Source organism: Phalangium opilio, unplaced genomic scaffold (assembly GCF_054372755.1).
Source record: "Phalangium opilio isolate 3A_F unplaced genomic scaffold, DU_Popi_V2 ptg000098l_1, whole genome shotgun sequence".
In the NCBI taxonomy this organism is placed as follows: domain Eukaryota; kingdom Metazoa; phylum Arthropoda; class Arachnida; order Opiliones; family Phalangiidae; genus Phalangium; species Phalangium opilio.
The window spans coordinates 2,293,895-2,307,825 of record NW_028324201.1 but is presented as its reverse complement, the minus strand read 5'-3'; the positions used below and the strand labels follow the sequence as shown (position 1 = coordinate 2,307,825).

Genomic DNA, 13,931 nt, shown 5'->3' with positions numbered 1-13,931 from the left:
GCTTATCAAGGACTAACGCTCCTCCCATTTGGACTAGGCAATTTTTTTACTCGTGAGATCAGCAACGGATCCTCCCTTCACGCAATAAGGGCATTTAATTTCAACACAACCTTTTTTATCTTTATCACATTCGCAACTGACTAGGGCATCCGGAGAAGCTTCCAAATAAGGGTATTTGGAGTTAATCATCAAACCCACACGAGTAATTGTAAGGTTGCATGATTTATGATTGTGTTGTAGTTTCTTCTCATATGCTTTTAAAGCTACATTTTCATGGCTACATCCCCGTTCCGTTGCTTTAGTTTTGAATTTGTACTTCTCAGGATAACAAATTGATTTAACGAGACTGGGACTAGACAGAGCTGATTTTGTATTGCAGGCTGCTTTGAATTTAGAAGCAGTTATTCTTCCAGCTCGGAATTCAAACCATAGTTTAGATTTTGCCTGATTTCTAGTGTTCTTCTCAATTTCAATGGCCTCATCTTCGGTAATGCTAATAGTGGTTTTCTTACTTAGTTCAAGAAGATCTTTGTAACAAAGCTTCATGTGGTCATCAGAAAAAAGAGATTTTAAACAATTAGTTGGTAATGGTTTTGGTATGAAATGGTCCGAATACGATGGTATGGAGGCTAATACAACTGGTTTTGGATTTAGAGTACATAGCTGAGCATAAATCTCTTCCTTCTCCGCAGCAGATGGAACTGGGATAACTTTTTTCTTTACTTCTTTTGGGGTTTGTTCACTTTCCAAAGCTAGGCATTTTCTTTTCGATGATGAAAGATCTATCTCCCGCACTCTAGCATATTTAACCTCTCTATCGCTAGGTGCTTTCCACTGGCATAGTAGCTCAGTGCATGTCATGGGACCTTCTCGTTGCCTTACCGCATATTCAATAAAAAAGAGAATGGCTCCAACATGGGAACAGACTTCGCCTAACCCAGCAACACACGTACAGTGACCTGAGAGAATAATACCATGTTCATCGGATATAATCCACGGTTGTGTTGGTGTCTCATCAAAACTTTGAGAATGCTTAACCTAAGACGAATTTATGTGTATTTTAATCATGGTGTACGGCTATTGTAGCCACCCAAAAAGAACCTTACTTTTCCCAAGAAGACAAAGTGGTTGTTGACATGTTTTACTATCAGCTGACGAACAAAACCAGATGTGAAGAATTTATATGATTCAAGGCTTTTATACGCCTTTAATTCTTCTAGAGTGTAGGAACTTTTCGTGTGGATCAGATATGTAAAAATATCTGGATAGGAAATGTCTGGCCAAAACCTAAGTTCTACACCAGTCTCTTTGGGGTTAATTAAATAAGGGTCTAAGCCATTGATAACCTTAATTTTTTCACTATAGCGTATGGCAACATCTTTATTTGTTTTAGATAACTCTTTAAAATACTCACTAACGTTAGTAGCCATTAAAAATTAGAAAATAAACTCAAATTAATGAGAGACTAGACCGAACTATAACATGTTTCTATGGCATTCTGTCGTCTGCTAAAATCTGCTTGTCCTCCAAAAATTCAAACCAAACCGCCAGTCGAGGACGCTACTTGGTTGCCGTAGCAACGGAGGCGGGGCTTAGGTTAAGCGTCAATGCTCTATTAACATTTAAAGATGATTATTGGAATGTAACGGAAGGGAAATTTATAATATTGCAATGATTCAATAGCATTTAGGTTAACCTCCCACGGGCTTGTGGCGCAATGGATAACGCGTCTGCCTACGGAGCAGAAGATTCCAGGTTTGAGTCCTGGCAAGCTTGGTATTAACATTTAAAGATGATTATTAGAATATAACGGAAGGGAAATTTAAAATATTGCAATGGCTCAATAGCATTTAGATAAACCTCCAACGGGCTTGTGGCGCAATGGATAACGCGTCTGCCTACGGAGCAAAAGATTCTAGGTTCGAGTCATGGCAAGCTTGGTGTTTAATTTAATTAAAGATCTTTTATGCGTCATAAAAATGCATAAATACAATGTTTGGAAACGTTTTTGAAAGAACGAAGCAAGAGCTTGTGGCGTAATGGATAACGCGTCTGCCTTCGAAGCAGAAGATTCCAGGTTCGAGTCCTGGCAAGCTCGGTATTAACATTTAAAGATGATTATTAGAATATAACGGAAGGGAAATTTATAATATTGCAATGCTTCAATAGCATTTAGATTAACCTCCATCGGGTTTGTGGCGCAATGGATAACTTGTCTGCCTACGGAGCAAAAGATTCTAGGTTCGAGTCCTGGCAAGCTCGGTGTTTATTTTAATTAAAGCTCTTTTATGCGTCATAAAAATGCATAAATACAATGTTTGGAAACGTTTTTGATAGAACGAAGCAAGGGCTTGTGGCGTAATGGATAACGCGTCTGCCTTCGAAGCAGAAGATTCCAGGTTTGAGTCCTGGCAAGCTTGGTATTAACATTTAATGATGATTATTAGAATATAACGGAAGGGAAATTTAAAATATTGCAATGGCTCAATAGCATTTAGATAAACCTCCAACGGGCTTGTGGCGCAATGGATAACGCGTCTGCCTACAGAGCAAAAGATTCTAGGTTCGAGTCATGGCAAGCTTGGTGTTTATTTTAATTAAAGATCTTTTATGCGTCATAAAAATGCATAAATACAATGTTTGGAAAAGTTTTTGATAGAACGAAGCAAGAGCTTGTGGCGTAATGGATAACGCGTCTGCCTTCGAAGCAGAAGATTCCAGGTTCGAGTCCTGGCAAGCTCGGTATTTACATTTAAAGATGATTATTAGAATATAACGGAAGGGAAATTTATAATATTGCAATGCTTCAATAGCATTTAGATTAACTCTATCGGGTTTGTGGCGCAATGGATAACTTGTCTGCCTACGGAGAAAAAGATTCTAGGTTCGAGTCCTGGCAAGCTCGGTGTTTATTTTAATTAAAGATCTTTTATGCGTCATAAAAATGCATAAATACAGTGTTTGGAAAAGTTTTTGATAGAACGAAGCAAGGACTTGTGGCGTAATGGATAACGCGTCTGCCTTCGAAGCAGAAGATTCCAGGTTCGAGTCCTGGCAAGCTCGGTATTAACATTTAAAGATGATTATTAGAATATAACGGAAGGGAAATTTATAATATTGCAATGCTTCAATAGCATTTTAATTAACCTCCAACGGGCTTGTGGCGCAATGGATAACGCGTCTGCCTTCGAAGCAGAAGATTCCTGGTTCGAGTCCTGGCAAGCTCGGTATTAACATTTAAAGATGATTATGAGAATATAACGGAAGGGAAATTTATAATATTGCAATGCTTCAATAGCATTTAGATTTACCTCCAACGGGCTTGTAGCGCAATGGATAACGCGTCTGCCTACGGAGCAGACGATTTAAGGTTCGAGTCCTGGCAAGCTCGGTATTAACATTTAAAGATGATTATTGGAATGTAACGGAAGGGAAATTTATAATATTGCAATGATTCAATAGCATTTAGGTTAACCTCCCACGGGCTTGTGGCGCAATGGATAACGCGTCTGCCTACGGAGCAGAGGATTCCAGGTTTGAGTCCTGGCAAGCTTGGTATTAACATTTAAAGATGATTATTAGAATATAACGGAAGGGAAATTTAAAATATTGCAATGGCTCAATAGCATTTAGATAAACCTCCAACGGGCTTGTGGCGCAATGGATAACGCGTCTGCCTACAGAGCAAAAGATTCTATGTTCGAGTCATGGCAAGCTTGGTGTTTATTTTAATTAAAGATCTTTTATGCGTCATAAAAATGCATAAATACAATGTTTGGAAACGTTTTTGATAGAACGAAGCAAGAGCTTGTGGCGTAATGGATAACGCGTCTGCCTTCGAAGCAGAAGATTCCAGGTTCGAGTCCTGGCAAGCTCGGTATTAACATTTAAAGATGATTATTAGAATATAACGGAAGGGAAATTTATAATATTGCAATGCTTCAATAGCATTTAGATTAACCTCCATCGGGTTTGTGGCGCAATGGATAACTTGTCTGCCTACGGAGCAAAAGATTCTAGGTTCGAGTCCTGGCAAGCTCGGTGTTTATTTTAATTAAAGATCTTTTATGCGTCATAAAAATGCATAAATACAATGTTTGGAAAAGTTTTTGATAGAACGAAGCAAGGGCTTGTGGCGTAATGGATAACGCGTCTGCCTTCGAAGCAGAAGATTCCAGGTTCGAGTCCTGGCAAGCTCGGTATTAACATTTAAAGATGATTATTAGAATATAACGGAAGGGAAATTTATAATATTGCAATGCTTCAATAGCATTTTAATTAACCTCCAACGGGCTTGTGGCGCAATGGATAACGCGTCTGCCTTCGAAGCAGAAGATTCCAGGTTCGAGTCCTGGCAAGCTCGGTATTAACATTTAAAGATGATTATGAGAATATAACGGAAGGGAAATTTATAATATTGTAATGCTTCAATAGCATTTAGATTTACCTCCAACGGGCTTGTAGCGCAATGGATAACGCGTCTGCCTACGAAGCAGACGATTTAAGGTTCGAGTCCTGGCAAGCTCGGTATTAACATTTAAAGATGATTATTGGAATGTAACGGAAGGGAAATTTATAATATTGCAATGATTCAATAGCATTTAGGTTAACCTCCCACGGGCTTGTGGCGCAATGGATAACGCGTCTGCCTACGGAGCAGAGGATTCCAGGTTTGAGTCCTGGCAAGCTTGGTATTAACATTTAAAGATGATTATTAGAATATTACGGAAGGGAAATTTAAAATATTGCAATGGCTCAATAGCATTTAGATAAACCTCCAACGGGCTTGTGGCGCAATGGATAACGCGTCTGCCTACAGAGCAAAAGATTCTAGGTTCGAGTCATGGCAAGCTTGGTGTTAATTTTAATTAAAGATCTTTTATGCGTCATAAAAATGAATAAATACAATGTTTGGAAACGTTTTTGATAGAACGAAGCAAGAGCTTGTGGCGTAATGGATAACGCGTCTGCCTTCGAAGCAGAAGATTCCAGGTTCGAGTCCTGGCAAGCTCGGTATTAACATTTAAAGATGATTATTAGAATATAACGGAAGGGAAATTTATAATATTGCAATGCTTCAATAGCATTTAGATTTACCTCCAACGGGCTTGTAGCGCAATGGATAACGCGTCTGCCTACGGAGCAGACGATTTAAGGTTCGAGTCCTGGCAAGCTCGGTATTAACATTTAAAGATGATTATTGGAATGTAACGGAAGGGAAATTTATAATATTGCAATGATTCAATAGCATTTAGGTTAACCTCCCACGGGCTTATGGCGCAATGGATAACGCGTCTGCCTACGGAGCAGAAGATTCCAGGTTTGAGTCCTGGCAAGCTTGGTATTAACATTTAAAGATGATTATTAGAATATAACGGAAGGGAAATTTATAATATTGCAATGATTCAATAGCATTTAGATTAACCTCCAACGGGCTTGTAGCGCAATGGATAACGCGTCTGCCTACGGAGCAGAAGATTCCAGGTTCGAGTCCTGGCAAAATCGGTTTTAACATTTAAAGATGATTATTAGAATATAACGGAAGGGAAGTTTAAAATATTGCAATGATTCAATAGCATTTAGATAAGCCTCCAACGGGCTTGTGGCGCAATGGATAACGCGTCTGCCTTCGAAGCAGAAGATTCCAGGTTCGAGTCCTGGCAAGCTCGGTATTAACATTTAAAGATGATTATTAGAATATAACGGAAGGGAAATTTATAATATTGCAATGCTTCCATAGCATTTAGATTAAATTCCAACGGGCTTGTGGCGCAATGGATAACGCGTCTGTCTACGGAGCAGAAGATTCCAGGTTCGAGTCCTGGCAAGCTCGGTATTAACATTTAAAGATGATTATTGGAATGTAACGGAAGGGAAATTTATAATATTGCAATGATTCAATAGCATTTAGATTAACCTCCAGCGGGCTTGTGGCGCAATGGATAACGCGTCTGCCTACGGAGCAGAAGATTCCAGGTTCGAGTCCTGGCAAGCTCGGTATTAACATTTAAAGATGATTATTGGAATGTAACGGAAGGGAAATTTATAATATTGCAATGATTCAATAGCATTTAGATTGACCTCCAACGGGCTTGTGGCGCAATGGATAACGCGTCTGCCTACGGAGCAGAAGATTCCAGGTTCGAGTCCTGGCAAGCTCGGTATTATCATTTAAAGATGAGTATTAGAATATATCGGAAGGGAAATTTAAAATATTGCAATGCTTCAATAGCATTTAGATAAACTTCCAGCGGGCTTGTGGCGCAATGGATAACGCGTCTGCCTACGGAGCAGAAGATTCCAGGTTCGAGTCCTGGCAAGCTCGGTATTAACATTTAAAGATGATTATTGGAATGTAACGGAAGGGAAATTTATAATATTGCAATGCTTAAATAGCATAAAGATTTACCTCCAACGGGCTTGTGGCGCAATGGATAACGCGTCTGCCTACGGAGCAGAAGATTCCAGGTTCGAGTCCTGGCAAGATCGGTATTAACATTTAAAGATGATTATTGGAATGTAACGGAAGGGAAATTTATAATATTGCAATGATTCAATAGCATTTAGATTAACCTCCAGCGGGCTTGTGGCGCAATGGATAACGCGTCTGCCTACGGAGAAGAAGATTCCAGGTTCGAGTCCTGGCAAGCTCGTTATTAACATTTAATGATGATTATTGGAATGTAACGGAAGGGAAATTTATAATATTGCAATGCTTAAATAGCATTTAGATTAACCTCCAACGGGCTTGTGGCGCAATGGATAACGCGTCTGCCTACGGAGCAGAAGATTCCAGGTTCGAGTCCTGGCAGGCTCGGTATTATCATTTAAAGATGATTATTGGAATGTAACGGAAGGGAAATTTATAATATTGCAATGCTTCAATAGCATTTAGATAAACCTCCAACGGGCTTGTGGCGCAATGGATAACGCGTCTGCCTACAGAGCAAAAGATTCTAGGTTCAAGTCATGGCAAGCTCGGTGTTTATTTTAATTAAGGATCTTTTATGCGTCATAAAATTGCATAAATACAATGTTTTGAAATGTTTTTGATAGAACGAAGCAGGGGCTTGTGGCTTAATGGATAACGCGTCTGCCTTCGAAGCAGAAGATTCCAGGTTCGAGTCCTGGCAAGCTCGGTATTAACATTTAAAGATGATTATTAGAATATAACGGAAGGGAAATTTATAATATTGCAATGATTCAATAGCATTTAGATTAACCTCCAACGGGCTTGTGGCGCAATGGATAACGCGTTTGCCTACGGAGCAGAAGATTCCAGGTTCGATTCCTGGGAAGGTCGGTATTAACATTTAAAGATGATTATGAGAATATAACGGAAGGGAAATTTATAATATTGCAATGCTTCAATAGCATTTAGATTAACCTCCCACGGGCTTGTGGTGCAATGGATAACGCGTCTGCCTACGGAGCAAAAGATTCTAGGTTCGAGTCCTGGCAAGCTCGGTGTTTATTTTAATGAAAGATCTTTTATGCGTCATAAAAATGCTTAAATACAATGTTTGGAAATGTTTTTGATAGAACGAAGCAGGGGCTTGTGGCTTAATGGATAACGCGTCTGCCTTCGAAGCAGAAGATTCCAGGTTCGAGTCCTGGCAAGCTCGGTATTAACATTTAAAGATGATTATTGAAATGTAACGGAAGGGAAATTTATAATATTGCAATGATTCAATAGCATTTAGATTATCCTCCAGCGGGCTTGTGGCGCAATGGATAACGCGTCTGCCTACGGAGCAGAAGATTCCAGGTTCGAGTCCTGGCAAGCTCGGTATTAACATTTAATGATGATTATTGGAATGTAACGGAAGGGAAATTTATAATATTGCAATGCTTAAATAGCATTTAGATTAACCTCCAACGGGCTTGTGGCGCAATGGATAACGCGTCTGCCTACAGAGCAAAAGATTCTAGGTTCAAGTCATGGCAAGCTCGGTGTTTATTTTAATTAAGGATCTTTTATGCGTCATAAAAATGCATAAATACAATGTTTGGAAATGTTTTTGATAGAACGAAGCAGGGGCTTGTGGCTTAATGGATAACGCGTCTGCCTTCGAAGCAGAAGATTCCAGGTTCGAGTCCTGGCAAGCTCGGTATTAACATTTAAAGATGATTATTAGAATATAACGGAAGGGAAATTTATAATATTGCAATGATTCAATAGCATTTAGATTAACCTCCAACGGGCTTGTGGCGCAATGGATAACGCGTCTGCCTACGGAGCAGAAGATTCCAGGTTCGAGTCCTGGCAAGCTCGGTATTAACATTTAAAGATGATTATTGGAATGTAACGGAAGGGAAATTTATAATATTGCAATGCTTAAATAGCATTTAGATTAACCTCCAACGGGCTTGTGGCGCAATGGATAACGCGTCTGCCTACGGAGCAGAAGATTCCAGATTCAGTCCTAGCAAGCTCGGTATAAACATTTAAAGATGATTATTGGAATGTAACGGAAGGGAAATTTATAATATTGCAATGATTCAATAGCATTTAGATTAACCTCCAGCGGGCTTGTGGCGCAATGGATAACGCGTCTGCCTACGGAGTAGAAGATTCCAGGTTCGAGTCCTGGCAAGCTCGGTATTAACATTTAAAGATGATTATTGGAATGTAACGGAAGGGAAATTTATAATATTGCAATGATTCAGTAGCATTTAGATTAACCTCCAGCGGGCTTGTGGCGCAATGGATAACGCGTCTGCCTACGGAGCAAAAGATTCTAGGTTCGAGTCCTGGCAAGCTCGGTGTTTATTTTAATTAAAGATCTTTTATGCGTCATAAAAATGTTTAAATACAATGTTTGGAAATGTTTTTGATAGTACGAAGCAGGGGCTTGTGGCTTAATGGATAACGCGTCTGCCTTCGAAGCAGAAGATTCCAGGTTCGAGTCCTGGCAAGCTCGGTATTAACATTTAAAGATGATTATTGAAATGTAACGGAAGGGAAATTTATAATATTGCAATGATTCAATAGCATTTAGATTAACCTCCAGCGGGCTTGTGGCGCAATGGATAACGCGTCTGCCTACGGAGCAAAAGATTCTAGGTTCGAGTCCTGGCAAGCTCGGTGTTTATTTTAATTAAAGATCTTTTATGCGTCATAAAAATGCATAAATACAATGTTTGGAAATGTTTTTGATAGAACGAAGCAGGGGCTTGTGGCTTAATGGATAACGCGTCTGCCTTCGATGCAGAAGATTCCAGGTTCGAGTCCTGGCAAGCTCGGTATTAACATTTAAAGATGATTATTAGAATATAACGGAAGGGAAATTTATAATATTGGAATGATTCAGTAGCATTTAGATTAACCTCCAACGGGCTTGTGGCGCAATGGATAACGCGTCTGCCTACGGAGCAGAAGATTCCAGGTTCGAGTCCTGGCAAGCTCGGTTTTAACATTTAAAGATGAGTTTTAGAATATATCGGAAGGAAAATTTAAAATATTGCAATGCTTCAATAGCATTTAGATAAACCTCCAACGGGCTTGTGGCGCAATGGATAACGCGTCTGCCTACGGAGCAGAAGATTCCAGTTTTTAGTCCTGGCAAGCTCGGTATTAACATTTAAAGATGAATATTGGAATGTAACGGAAGGGAAATTTATAATATTGCAATGATTCAATAGCATTTAGATTAACCTCCAGCGGGCTTGTGGCGCAATGGATAACGCGTCTGCCTACGGAGCAGAAGATTCCAGGTTCGAGTCCTGGCAAGCTCGGTATTAACATTTAAAGATGATTATTGGAATGTAACGGAAGGGAAATTTATAATATTGCAATGCTTAAATAGCATTTAGATTAACCTCCAGCGGGCTTGTGGCGCAATGGATAACGCGTCTGCCTACGGAGCAGAAGATTCCAGGTTCGAGTCCTGGCAAGCTCGGTATTAACATTTAAAGATGATTATTGGAATGTAACGGAAGGGAAATTTATAATATTGCAATGATTCAATAGCATTTAGATTAACCTCCAGCGGGCTTGTGGCGCAATGGATAACGCGTCTTCCTACGGAGCAGAAGATTCCAGGTTCGAGTCCTGGCAAGCTCGGTATTAACATTTAAAGATGATTATTGGAATGTAACGGAAGGGAGATTTATAATATTGCAATGCTTAAATAGCATTTAGATTAACCCCCAACGGGCTTTTGGCGCAATGGATAACGCGTCTGCCTACGGAGCAGAAAATTCCAGGTTCGAGTCCTGGCAAGCTCGGTATTAACATTTAAAGATGATTATTGGAATGTAACGGAAGGGAGATTTATAATATTGCAATGCTTAAATAGCATTTAGATTAACCTCCAACGGGCTTGTGGCGCAATGGATAACGCGTCTGCCTACGGAGCAGAAGATTCCAGATTCAGTCGTAGCAAGCTCCGTATAAACATTTAAAGATGATTATTGGAATGTAACGGAAGGGAAATTTATAATATTGCAATGCTTAAATAGCATTTAGATTAACCTCTAACGGGCTTGTGGCGCAATGGATAACGCGTCTGCCTACAGAGCAAAAGATTCTAGGTTCGAGTCATGGCAAGCTCGGTGTTTATTTTAATTAATGATCTTTTATGCGTCATAAAAATGCATAAATACAATGTTTGGAAATGTTTTTGATAGAACGAAGCAGGGGCTTGTGGCTTAATGGATAACGCGTCTGCCTTCGAAGCAGAAGATTCCAGGTTCGGGCCCTGGCAAGCTCGGTATTAACATTTAAAGATGATTATTGGAATGTAACGGAAGGGAAATTTATAATATTGCAATGCTACAATAGCATTTAGATTAACCTCCAACGGGCTTGTGGCGCAATGGATAACGCGTCTGCCTACGGAGCAGAAGATTCCAGGTTCGAGTCCTGGCAAGCTCGGTATTAACATTGAAAGGTGATTATTAGACTATAACGGAAGGGAAATTTAAAATATTGCAATGCTTCAATAGCATTTAGATAAACTTCCAACGGGCTTGTGGCGCAATGGATAACGCGTCTGCCTACAGAGCAGAAGATTTAAGGTTCGAGTCCTGGCAAGCTCGGTATTAACATTTAAAGATGATTATTGGAATGTAACGGAAGGGAAATTTAAAATATTGCATTGCTTCAATAGCATTTAGATAAACCTCCAACGGGCTTGCGGCGCAATGGATAACGCGTCTGCCTACGGAGCAAAAGATTTTAGGTTCGAGTCATGGCAAGCTCGGTGTTTATTTTAATTAAAGATCTTTTATGCGTCAAAAAAATGCATAAATACAATGTTTGGAAAAGTTTTTGTTAGAACGAAGCAAGGGCTTGTGGCGTAATGGATAACGCTTCTGCCTTCGAAGCAGAAGATTCCAGGTTCGAGTCCTGGCAAGCTCGGTATTAACATTTAAAGATGATTATTAGAATATAACGGAAGGGAAATTTATAATATTGCAATGATTCAATAGCATTTAGATTAACCTCCAACGGGCTTGTGGCGCAATGGATAACGCGTCTGCCTACGGAGCAGAAGATTCCAGGTTCGAGTCCTGGCAAGCTCGGTTTTAACATTTAAAGATGATTATTGGAATGTAACGGAAGGGAAATTTATAATATTGCAATGATTCAATAGCATTTAGATTAACCTCCAACGGGCTTGTGGCGCAATGGATAACGCGTCTGCCTACGGAGCAGAAGATTCCAGGTTCGAGTCCTGGCAAGCTCTGTTTTAACATTTAAAGATGATTATTAGAATATAACGGAAGGGAAGTTTAAAATATTGCAATGCTTCAATAGCACTTAGATAAGCTTCCAACGGGCTTGTGGCGCAATGGATAACGCGTCTGCCTACGGAGCAGAAGATTCCAGGTTCGAGTCCTGGCAGGCTCGGTATTATCATTTAAAGATGATTATTAGAATATAACGGAAGGGAAATTTAAAATATTGCAATGCTTCAATAGCATTTAGATAAACCTCCAACGGGCTTGTGGCGCAATGGATAACGCGTCTGCCTACAGAGCAAAAGATTATAGGTTCGAGTCATGGTAAGCTCGGTGTTTATTTTAATTAAAGATCTTTTATGCGTCATAAAAATGCATAAATACAATGTATGGAAATGTTTTTGATAGAACGAAGCCGGGGCTTGTGGCTTAATGGATAACGCGTCTGCCTTCGAAGCAGAAGATTCCAGGTTCGAGTCCAGGCAAGCTCGGTATTAACATTTAAAGATGATTATTAGAATATAACGGAAGGGAAATTTATAATATTGCAATGATTCAATAGCATTTAGATTAACCTCCAACGGGCTTGTGGCGCAATGGATAACGCGTCTGCCTACGGAGCAGAAGATTCCAGGTTCGAGTCCTGGCAAGCTCGGTAATAACATTTAAAGGTGATTATTAGACTATAACGGAAGGGAAATTTAAAATATTGCAATGCTTCAATAGCATTTAGATAAACTTCCAACGGGCTTGTGGCGCAATGGATAACGCGTCTGCCTACAGAGCAGAAGATTTAAGGTTCGAGTCCTGGCAAGCTCGGTATTAACATTTAAAGATGATTATTGGAATGTAACGGAAGGGAAATTTAAAATATTGCATTGCTTCAATAGCATTTAGATAAACCTCCAACGGGCTTGTGGCGCAATGGATAACGCGTCTGCCTACAGAGTAAAAGATTCTAGGTTCGAGTCATGGCAAGCTCGGTGTTTATTTTAATTAAAGATCTTTTATGCGTCATAAAAATGCATAAATACAATGTTTGTAAAAGTTTTTGTTAGAACGAAGCAAGGGCTTGTGGCGTAATGGATAACGCGTCTGCCTTCGAAGCAGAAGATTCCAGGTTCGAGTCCTGGCAAGCTCGGTATTAACATTTAAAGATGATTATTAGAATATAACGGAAGGGAAATTTATAATATTGCAATGATTCAATAGCATTTAGATTAACCTCCAACGGGCTTGTGGCGCAATGGATAACGCGTCTGCCTTCGAAGCAGAAGATTCCAGGTTCGAGTCCTGGCAAGCTCGGTATTAACATTTAAAGATGATTATTAGAATATAACGGAAGGGAAATTTATAATATTGCAATGATTCAATAGCATTTAGACTAACCTCCAACGGGCTTGTGGCGCAATGGATAACGCGTCTGCCTACGGAGCAGAAGATTCCAGGTTCGAGTCCTGGCAAGCTCGGTAATAACATTTAAAGGTGATTATTAGACTATAACGGAAGGGAAATTTAAAATATTGCAATGCTTCAATAGCATTTAGATAAACTTCCAACGGGCTTGTGGCGCAATGGATAACGCGTCTGCCTACAGAGCAGAAGATTTAAGGTTCGAGTCCTGGCAAGCTCGGTATTAACATTTAAAGATGATTATTGGAATGTAACGGAAGGGAAATTTAAAATATTGCATTGCTTCAATAGCATTTAGATAAACCTCGAACGGGCTTGTGGCGCAATGGATAACGCGTCTGCCTACAGAGTAAAAGATTCTAGGTTCGAGTCATGGCAAGCTCGGTGTTTATTTTAATTAAAGATCTTTTATGCGTCATAAAAATGCATAAATACAATGTTTGTAAAAGTTTTTGTTAGAACGAAGCAAGGGCTTGTGGCGTAATGGATAACGCGTCTGCCTTCGAAGCAGAAGATTCCAGGTTCGAGTCCTGGCAAGCTCGGTATTAACATTTAAAGATGATTATTAGAATATAACGGAAGGGAAATTTATAATATTGCAATGATTCAATAGCATTTAGACAAGCTTCCAACGGGCTTGTGGCGCAATGGATAACGCGTCTGCCTACAGAGCAGAAGATTTAAGGTTCGAGTCCTGGCAGGCTCGAAATTATCATTTAAAGATGATTATTGGAATGTAACGGAAGGGAAATTTAAAATATTGCAATGCTTCAATAGCATTTAGATAAACCTCCAACGGGCTTGTGGCGCAATGGATAACGCGTCTGCCT

General features: G+C 39.7%; 1 protein-coding gene and 46 non-coding genes across 47 annotated transcripts; 46 read left to right on the top strand and 1 right to left on the bottom strand.

The window, feature by feature from the left end:
• Positions 1–33: 33 nt before the first annotated feature.
• LOC149634112 (uncharacterized) lies at positions 34–861 on the bottom strand. The gene has a single exon (XM_089851026.1). The coding sequence runs from the start codon at positions 859–861 to the stop codon at positions 34–36; it is 828 nt and encodes a 275-aa protein (XP_089707152.1).
• Positions 862–1,703: 842 nt separating this feature from the next.
• On the top strand, positions 1,704–1,776 carry TRNAR-ACG (transfer RNA arginine (anticodon ACG)). The gene has a single exon. It is a non-coding gene; the product is annotated as a tRNA-Arg (tRNA).
• Positions 1,777–2,025: 249 nt separating this feature from the next.
• Positions 2,026–2,098, top strand: TRNAR-UCG (transfer RNA arginine (anticodon UCG)). The gene has a single exon. It is a non-coding gene; the product is annotated as a tRNA-Arg (tRNA).
• Positions 2,099–2,347: 249 nt separating this feature from the next.
• TRNAR-UCG (transfer RNA arginine (anticodon UCG)) lies at positions 2,348–2,420 on the top strand. The gene has a single exon. It is a non-coding gene; the product is annotated as a tRNA-Arg (tRNA).
• A 249-nt stretch (positions 2,421–2,669) lies between these two features.
• Positions 2,670–2,742, top strand: TRNAR-UCG (transfer RNA arginine (anticodon UCG)). Its single transcript has one exon. It is a non-coding gene; the product is annotated as a tRNA-Arg (tRNA).
• Positions 2,743–2,990: 248 nt separating this feature from the next.
• On the top strand, positions 2,991–3,063 carry TRNAR-UCG (transfer RNA arginine (anticodon UCG)). Its single transcript has one exon. It is a non-coding gene; the product is annotated as a tRNA-Arg (tRNA).
• Positions 3,064–3,154: 91 nt separating this feature from the next.
• Positions 3,155–3,227, top strand: TRNAR-UCG (transfer RNA arginine (anticodon UCG)). The gene has a single exon. It is a non-coding gene; the product is annotated as a tRNA-Arg (tRNA).
• Positions 3,228–3,804: 577 nt separating this feature from the next.
• On the top strand, positions 3,805–3,877 carry TRNAR-UCG (transfer RNA arginine (anticodon UCG)). The gene has a single exon. It is a non-coding gene; the product is annotated as a tRNA-Arg (tRNA).
• A 249-nt stretch (positions 3,878–4,126) lies between these two features.
• Positions 4,127–4,199, top strand: TRNAR-UCG (transfer RNA arginine (anticodon UCG)). The gene has a single exon. It is a non-coding gene; the product is annotated as a tRNA-Arg (tRNA).
• Positions 4,200–4,290: 91 nt separating this feature from the next.
• On the top strand, positions 4,291–4,363 carry TRNAR-UCG (transfer RNA arginine (anticodon UCG)). Its single transcript has one exon. It is a non-coding gene; the product is annotated as a tRNA-Arg (tRNA).
• Positions 4,364–4,940: 577 nt separating this feature from the next.
• Positions 4,941–5,013, top strand: TRNAR-UCG (transfer RNA arginine (anticodon UCG)). Its single transcript has one exon. It is a non-coding gene; the product is annotated as a tRNA-Arg (tRNA).
• A 419-nt stretch (positions 5,014–5,432) lies between these two features.
• Positions 5,433–5,505, top strand: TRNAR-ACG (transfer RNA arginine (anticodon ACG)). Its single transcript has one exon. It is a non-coding gene; the product is annotated as a tRNA-Arg (tRNA).
• Positions 5,506–5,596: 91 nt separating this feature from the next.
• Positions 5,597–5,669, top strand: TRNAR-UCG (transfer RNA arginine (anticodon UCG)). Its single transcript has one exon. It is a non-coding gene; the product is annotated as a tRNA-Arg (tRNA).
• A 91-nt stretch (positions 5,670–5,760) lies between these two features.
• On the top strand, positions 5,761–5,833 carry TRNAR-ACG (transfer RNA arginine (anticodon ACG)). The gene has a single exon. It is a non-coding gene; the product is annotated as a tRNA-Arg (tRNA).
• A 91-nt stretch (positions 5,834–5,924) lies between these two features.
• Positions 5,925–5,997, top strand: TRNAR-ACG (transfer RNA arginine (anticodon ACG)). Its single transcript has one exon. It is a non-coding gene; the product is annotated as a tRNA-Arg (tRNA).
• A 91-nt stretch (positions 5,998–6,088) lies between these two features.
• TRNAR-ACG (transfer RNA arginine (anticodon ACG)) lies at positions 6,089–6,161 on the top strand. Its single transcript has one exon. It is a non-coding gene; the product is annotated as a tRNA-Arg (tRNA).
• A 91-nt stretch (positions 6,162–6,252) lies between these two features.
• TRNAR-ACG (transfer RNA arginine (anticodon ACG)) lies at positions 6,253–6,325 on the top strand. The gene has a single exon. It is a non-coding gene; the product is annotated as a tRNA-Arg (tRNA).
• A 91-nt stretch (positions 6,326–6,416) lies between these two features.
• TRNAR-ACG (transfer RNA arginine (anticodon ACG)) lies at positions 6,417–6,489 on the top strand. The gene has a single exon. It is a non-coding gene; the product is annotated as a tRNA-Arg (tRNA).
• Positions 6,490–6,580: 91 nt separating this feature from the next.
• TRNAR-ACG (transfer RNA arginine (anticodon ACG)) lies at positions 6,581–6,653 on the top strand. The gene has a single exon. It is a non-coding gene; the product is annotated as a tRNA-Arg (tRNA).
• A 91-nt stretch (positions 6,654–6,744) lies between these two features.
• Positions 6,745–6,817, top strand: TRNAR-ACG (transfer RNA arginine (anticodon ACG)). Its single transcript has one exon. It is a non-coding gene; the product is annotated as a tRNA-Arg (tRNA).
• A 249-nt stretch (positions 6,818–7,066) lies between these two features.
• On the top strand, positions 7,067–7,139 carry TRNAR-UCG (transfer RNA arginine (anticodon UCG)). Its single transcript has one exon. It is a non-coding gene; the product is annotated as a tRNA-Arg (tRNA).
• A 413-nt stretch (positions 7,140–7,552) lies between these two features.
• On the top strand, positions 7,553–7,625 carry TRNAR-UCG (transfer RNA arginine (anticodon UCG)). Its single transcript has one exon. It is a non-coding gene; the product is annotated as a tRNA-Arg (tRNA).
• Positions 7,626–7,716: 91 nt separating this feature from the next.
• TRNAR-ACG (transfer RNA arginine (anticodon ACG)) lies at positions 7,717–7,789 on the top strand. Its single transcript has one exon. It is a non-coding gene; the product is annotated as a tRNA-Arg (tRNA).
• A 249-nt stretch (positions 7,790–8,038) lies between these two features.
• TRNAR-UCG (transfer RNA arginine (anticodon UCG)) lies at positions 8,039–8,111 on the top strand. Its single transcript has one exon. It is a non-coding gene; the product is annotated as a tRNA-Arg (tRNA).
• A 91-nt stretch (positions 8,112–8,202) lies between these two features.
• On the top strand, positions 8,203–8,275 carry TRNAR-ACG (transfer RNA arginine (anticodon ACG)). Its single transcript has one exon. It is a non-coding gene; the product is annotated as a tRNA-Arg (tRNA).
• Positions 8,276–8,529: 254 nt separating this feature from the next.
• TRNAR-ACG (transfer RNA arginine (anticodon ACG)) lies at positions 8,530–8,602 on the top strand. The gene has a single exon. It is a non-coding gene; the product is annotated as a tRNA-Arg (tRNA).
• Positions 8,603–8,693: 91 nt separating this feature from the next.
• On the top strand, positions 8,694–8,766 carry TRNAR-ACG (transfer RNA arginine (anticodon ACG)). Its single transcript has one exon. It is a non-coding gene; the product is annotated as a tRNA-Arg (tRNA).
• An 85-nt stretch (positions 8,767–8,851) lies between these two features.
• TRNAR-UCG (transfer RNA arginine (anticodon UCG)) lies at positions 8,852–8,924 on the top strand. Its single transcript has one exon. It is a non-coding gene; the product is annotated as a tRNA-Arg (tRNA).
• Positions 8,925–9,015: 91 nt separating this feature from the next.
• Positions 9,016–9,088, top strand: TRNAR-ACG (transfer RNA arginine (anticodon ACG)). The gene has a single exon. It is a non-coding gene; the product is annotated as a tRNA-Arg (tRNA).
• An 85-nt stretch (positions 9,089–9,173) lies between these two features.
• TRNAR-UCG (transfer RNA arginine (anticodon UCG)) lies at positions 9,174–9,246 on the top strand. The gene has a single exon. It is a non-coding gene; the product is annotated as a tRNA-Arg (tRNA).
• Positions 9,247–9,337: 91 nt separating this feature from the next.
• Positions 9,338–9,410, top strand: TRNAR-ACG (transfer RNA arginine (anticodon ACG)). The gene has a single exon. It is a non-coding gene; the product is annotated as a tRNA-Arg (tRNA).
• A 255-nt stretch (positions 9,411–9,665) lies between these two features.
• TRNAR-ACG (transfer RNA arginine (anticodon ACG)) lies at positions 9,666–9,738 on the top strand. Its single transcript has one exon. It is a non-coding gene; the product is annotated as a tRNA-Arg (tRNA).
• Positions 9,739–9,829: 91 nt separating this feature from the next.
• On the top strand, positions 9,830–9,902 carry TRNAR-ACG (transfer RNA arginine (anticodon ACG)). The gene has a single exon. It is a non-coding gene; the product is annotated as a tRNA-Arg (tRNA).
• Positions 9,903–9,993: 91 nt separating this feature from the next.
• On the top strand, positions 9,994–10,066 carry TRNAR-ACG (transfer RNA arginine (anticodon ACG)). Its single transcript has one exon. It is a non-coding gene; the product is annotated as a tRNA-Arg (tRNA).
• Positions 10,067–10,806: 740 nt separating this feature from the next.
• TRNAR-ACG (transfer RNA arginine (anticodon ACG)) lies at positions 10,807–10,879 on the top strand. The gene has a single exon. It is a non-coding gene; the product is annotated as a tRNA-Arg (tRNA).
• A 91-nt stretch (positions 10,880–10,970) lies between these two features.
• TRNAC-ACA (transfer RNA cysteine (anticodon ACA)) lies at positions 10,971–11,043 on the top strand. The gene has a single exon. It is a non-coding gene; the product is annotated as a tRNA-Cys (tRNA).
• Positions 11,044–11,292: 249 nt separating this feature from the next.
• TRNAR-UCG (transfer RNA arginine (anticodon UCG)) lies at positions 11,293–11,365 on the top strand. The gene has a single exon. It is a non-coding gene; the product is annotated as a tRNA-Arg (tRNA).
• Positions 11,366–11,456: 91 nt separating this feature from the next.
• TRNAR-ACG (transfer RNA arginine (anticodon ACG)) lies at positions 11,457–11,529 on the top strand. The gene has a single exon. It is a non-coding gene; the product is annotated as a tRNA-Arg (tRNA).
• A 91-nt stretch (positions 11,530–11,620) lies between these two features.
• On the top strand, positions 11,621–11,693 carry TRNAR-ACG (transfer RNA arginine (anticodon ACG)). Its single transcript has one exon. It is a non-coding gene; the product is annotated as a tRNA-Arg (tRNA).
• A 91-nt stretch (positions 11,694–11,784) lies between these two features.
• TRNAR-ACG (transfer RNA arginine (anticodon ACG)) lies at positions 11,785–11,857 on the top strand. The gene has a single exon. It is a non-coding gene; the product is annotated as a tRNA-Arg (tRNA).
• A 413-nt stretch (positions 11,858–12,270) lies between these two features.
• Positions 12,271–12,343, top strand: TRNAR-ACG (transfer RNA arginine (anticodon ACG)). The gene has a single exon. It is a non-coding gene; the product is annotated as a tRNA-Arg (tRNA).
• Positions 12,344–12,434: 91 nt separating this feature from the next.
• TRNAC-ACA (transfer RNA cysteine (anticodon ACA)) lies at positions 12,435–12,507 on the top strand. Its single transcript has one exon. It is a non-coding gene; the product is annotated as a tRNA-Cys (tRNA).
• Positions 12,508–12,756: 249 nt separating this feature from the next.
• On the top strand, positions 12,757–12,829 carry TRNAR-UCG (transfer RNA arginine (anticodon UCG)). The gene has a single exon. It is a non-coding gene; the product is annotated as a tRNA-Arg (tRNA).
• A 91-nt stretch (positions 12,830–12,920) lies between these two features.
• Positions 12,921–12,993, top strand: TRNAR-UCG (transfer RNA arginine (anticodon UCG)). Its single transcript has one exon. It is a non-coding gene; the product is annotated as a tRNA-Arg (tRNA).
• Positions 12,994–13,084: 91 nt separating this feature from the next.
• TRNAR-ACG (transfer RNA arginine (anticodon ACG)) lies at positions 13,085–13,157 on the top strand. The gene has a single exon. It is a non-coding gene; the product is annotated as a tRNA-Arg (tRNA).
• A 91-nt stretch (positions 13,158–13,248) lies between these two features.
• Positions 13,249–13,321, top strand: TRNAC-ACA (transfer RNA cysteine (anticodon ACA)). The gene has a single exon. It is a non-coding gene; the product is annotated as a tRNA-Cys (tRNA).
• A 249-nt stretch (positions 13,322–13,570) lies between these two features.
• On the top strand, positions 13,571–13,643 carry TRNAR-UCG (transfer RNA arginine (anticodon UCG)). The gene has a single exon. It is a non-coding gene; the product is annotated as a tRNA-Arg (tRNA).
• The last annotated feature ends 288 nt before the right edge of the window (positions 13,644–13,931 follow it).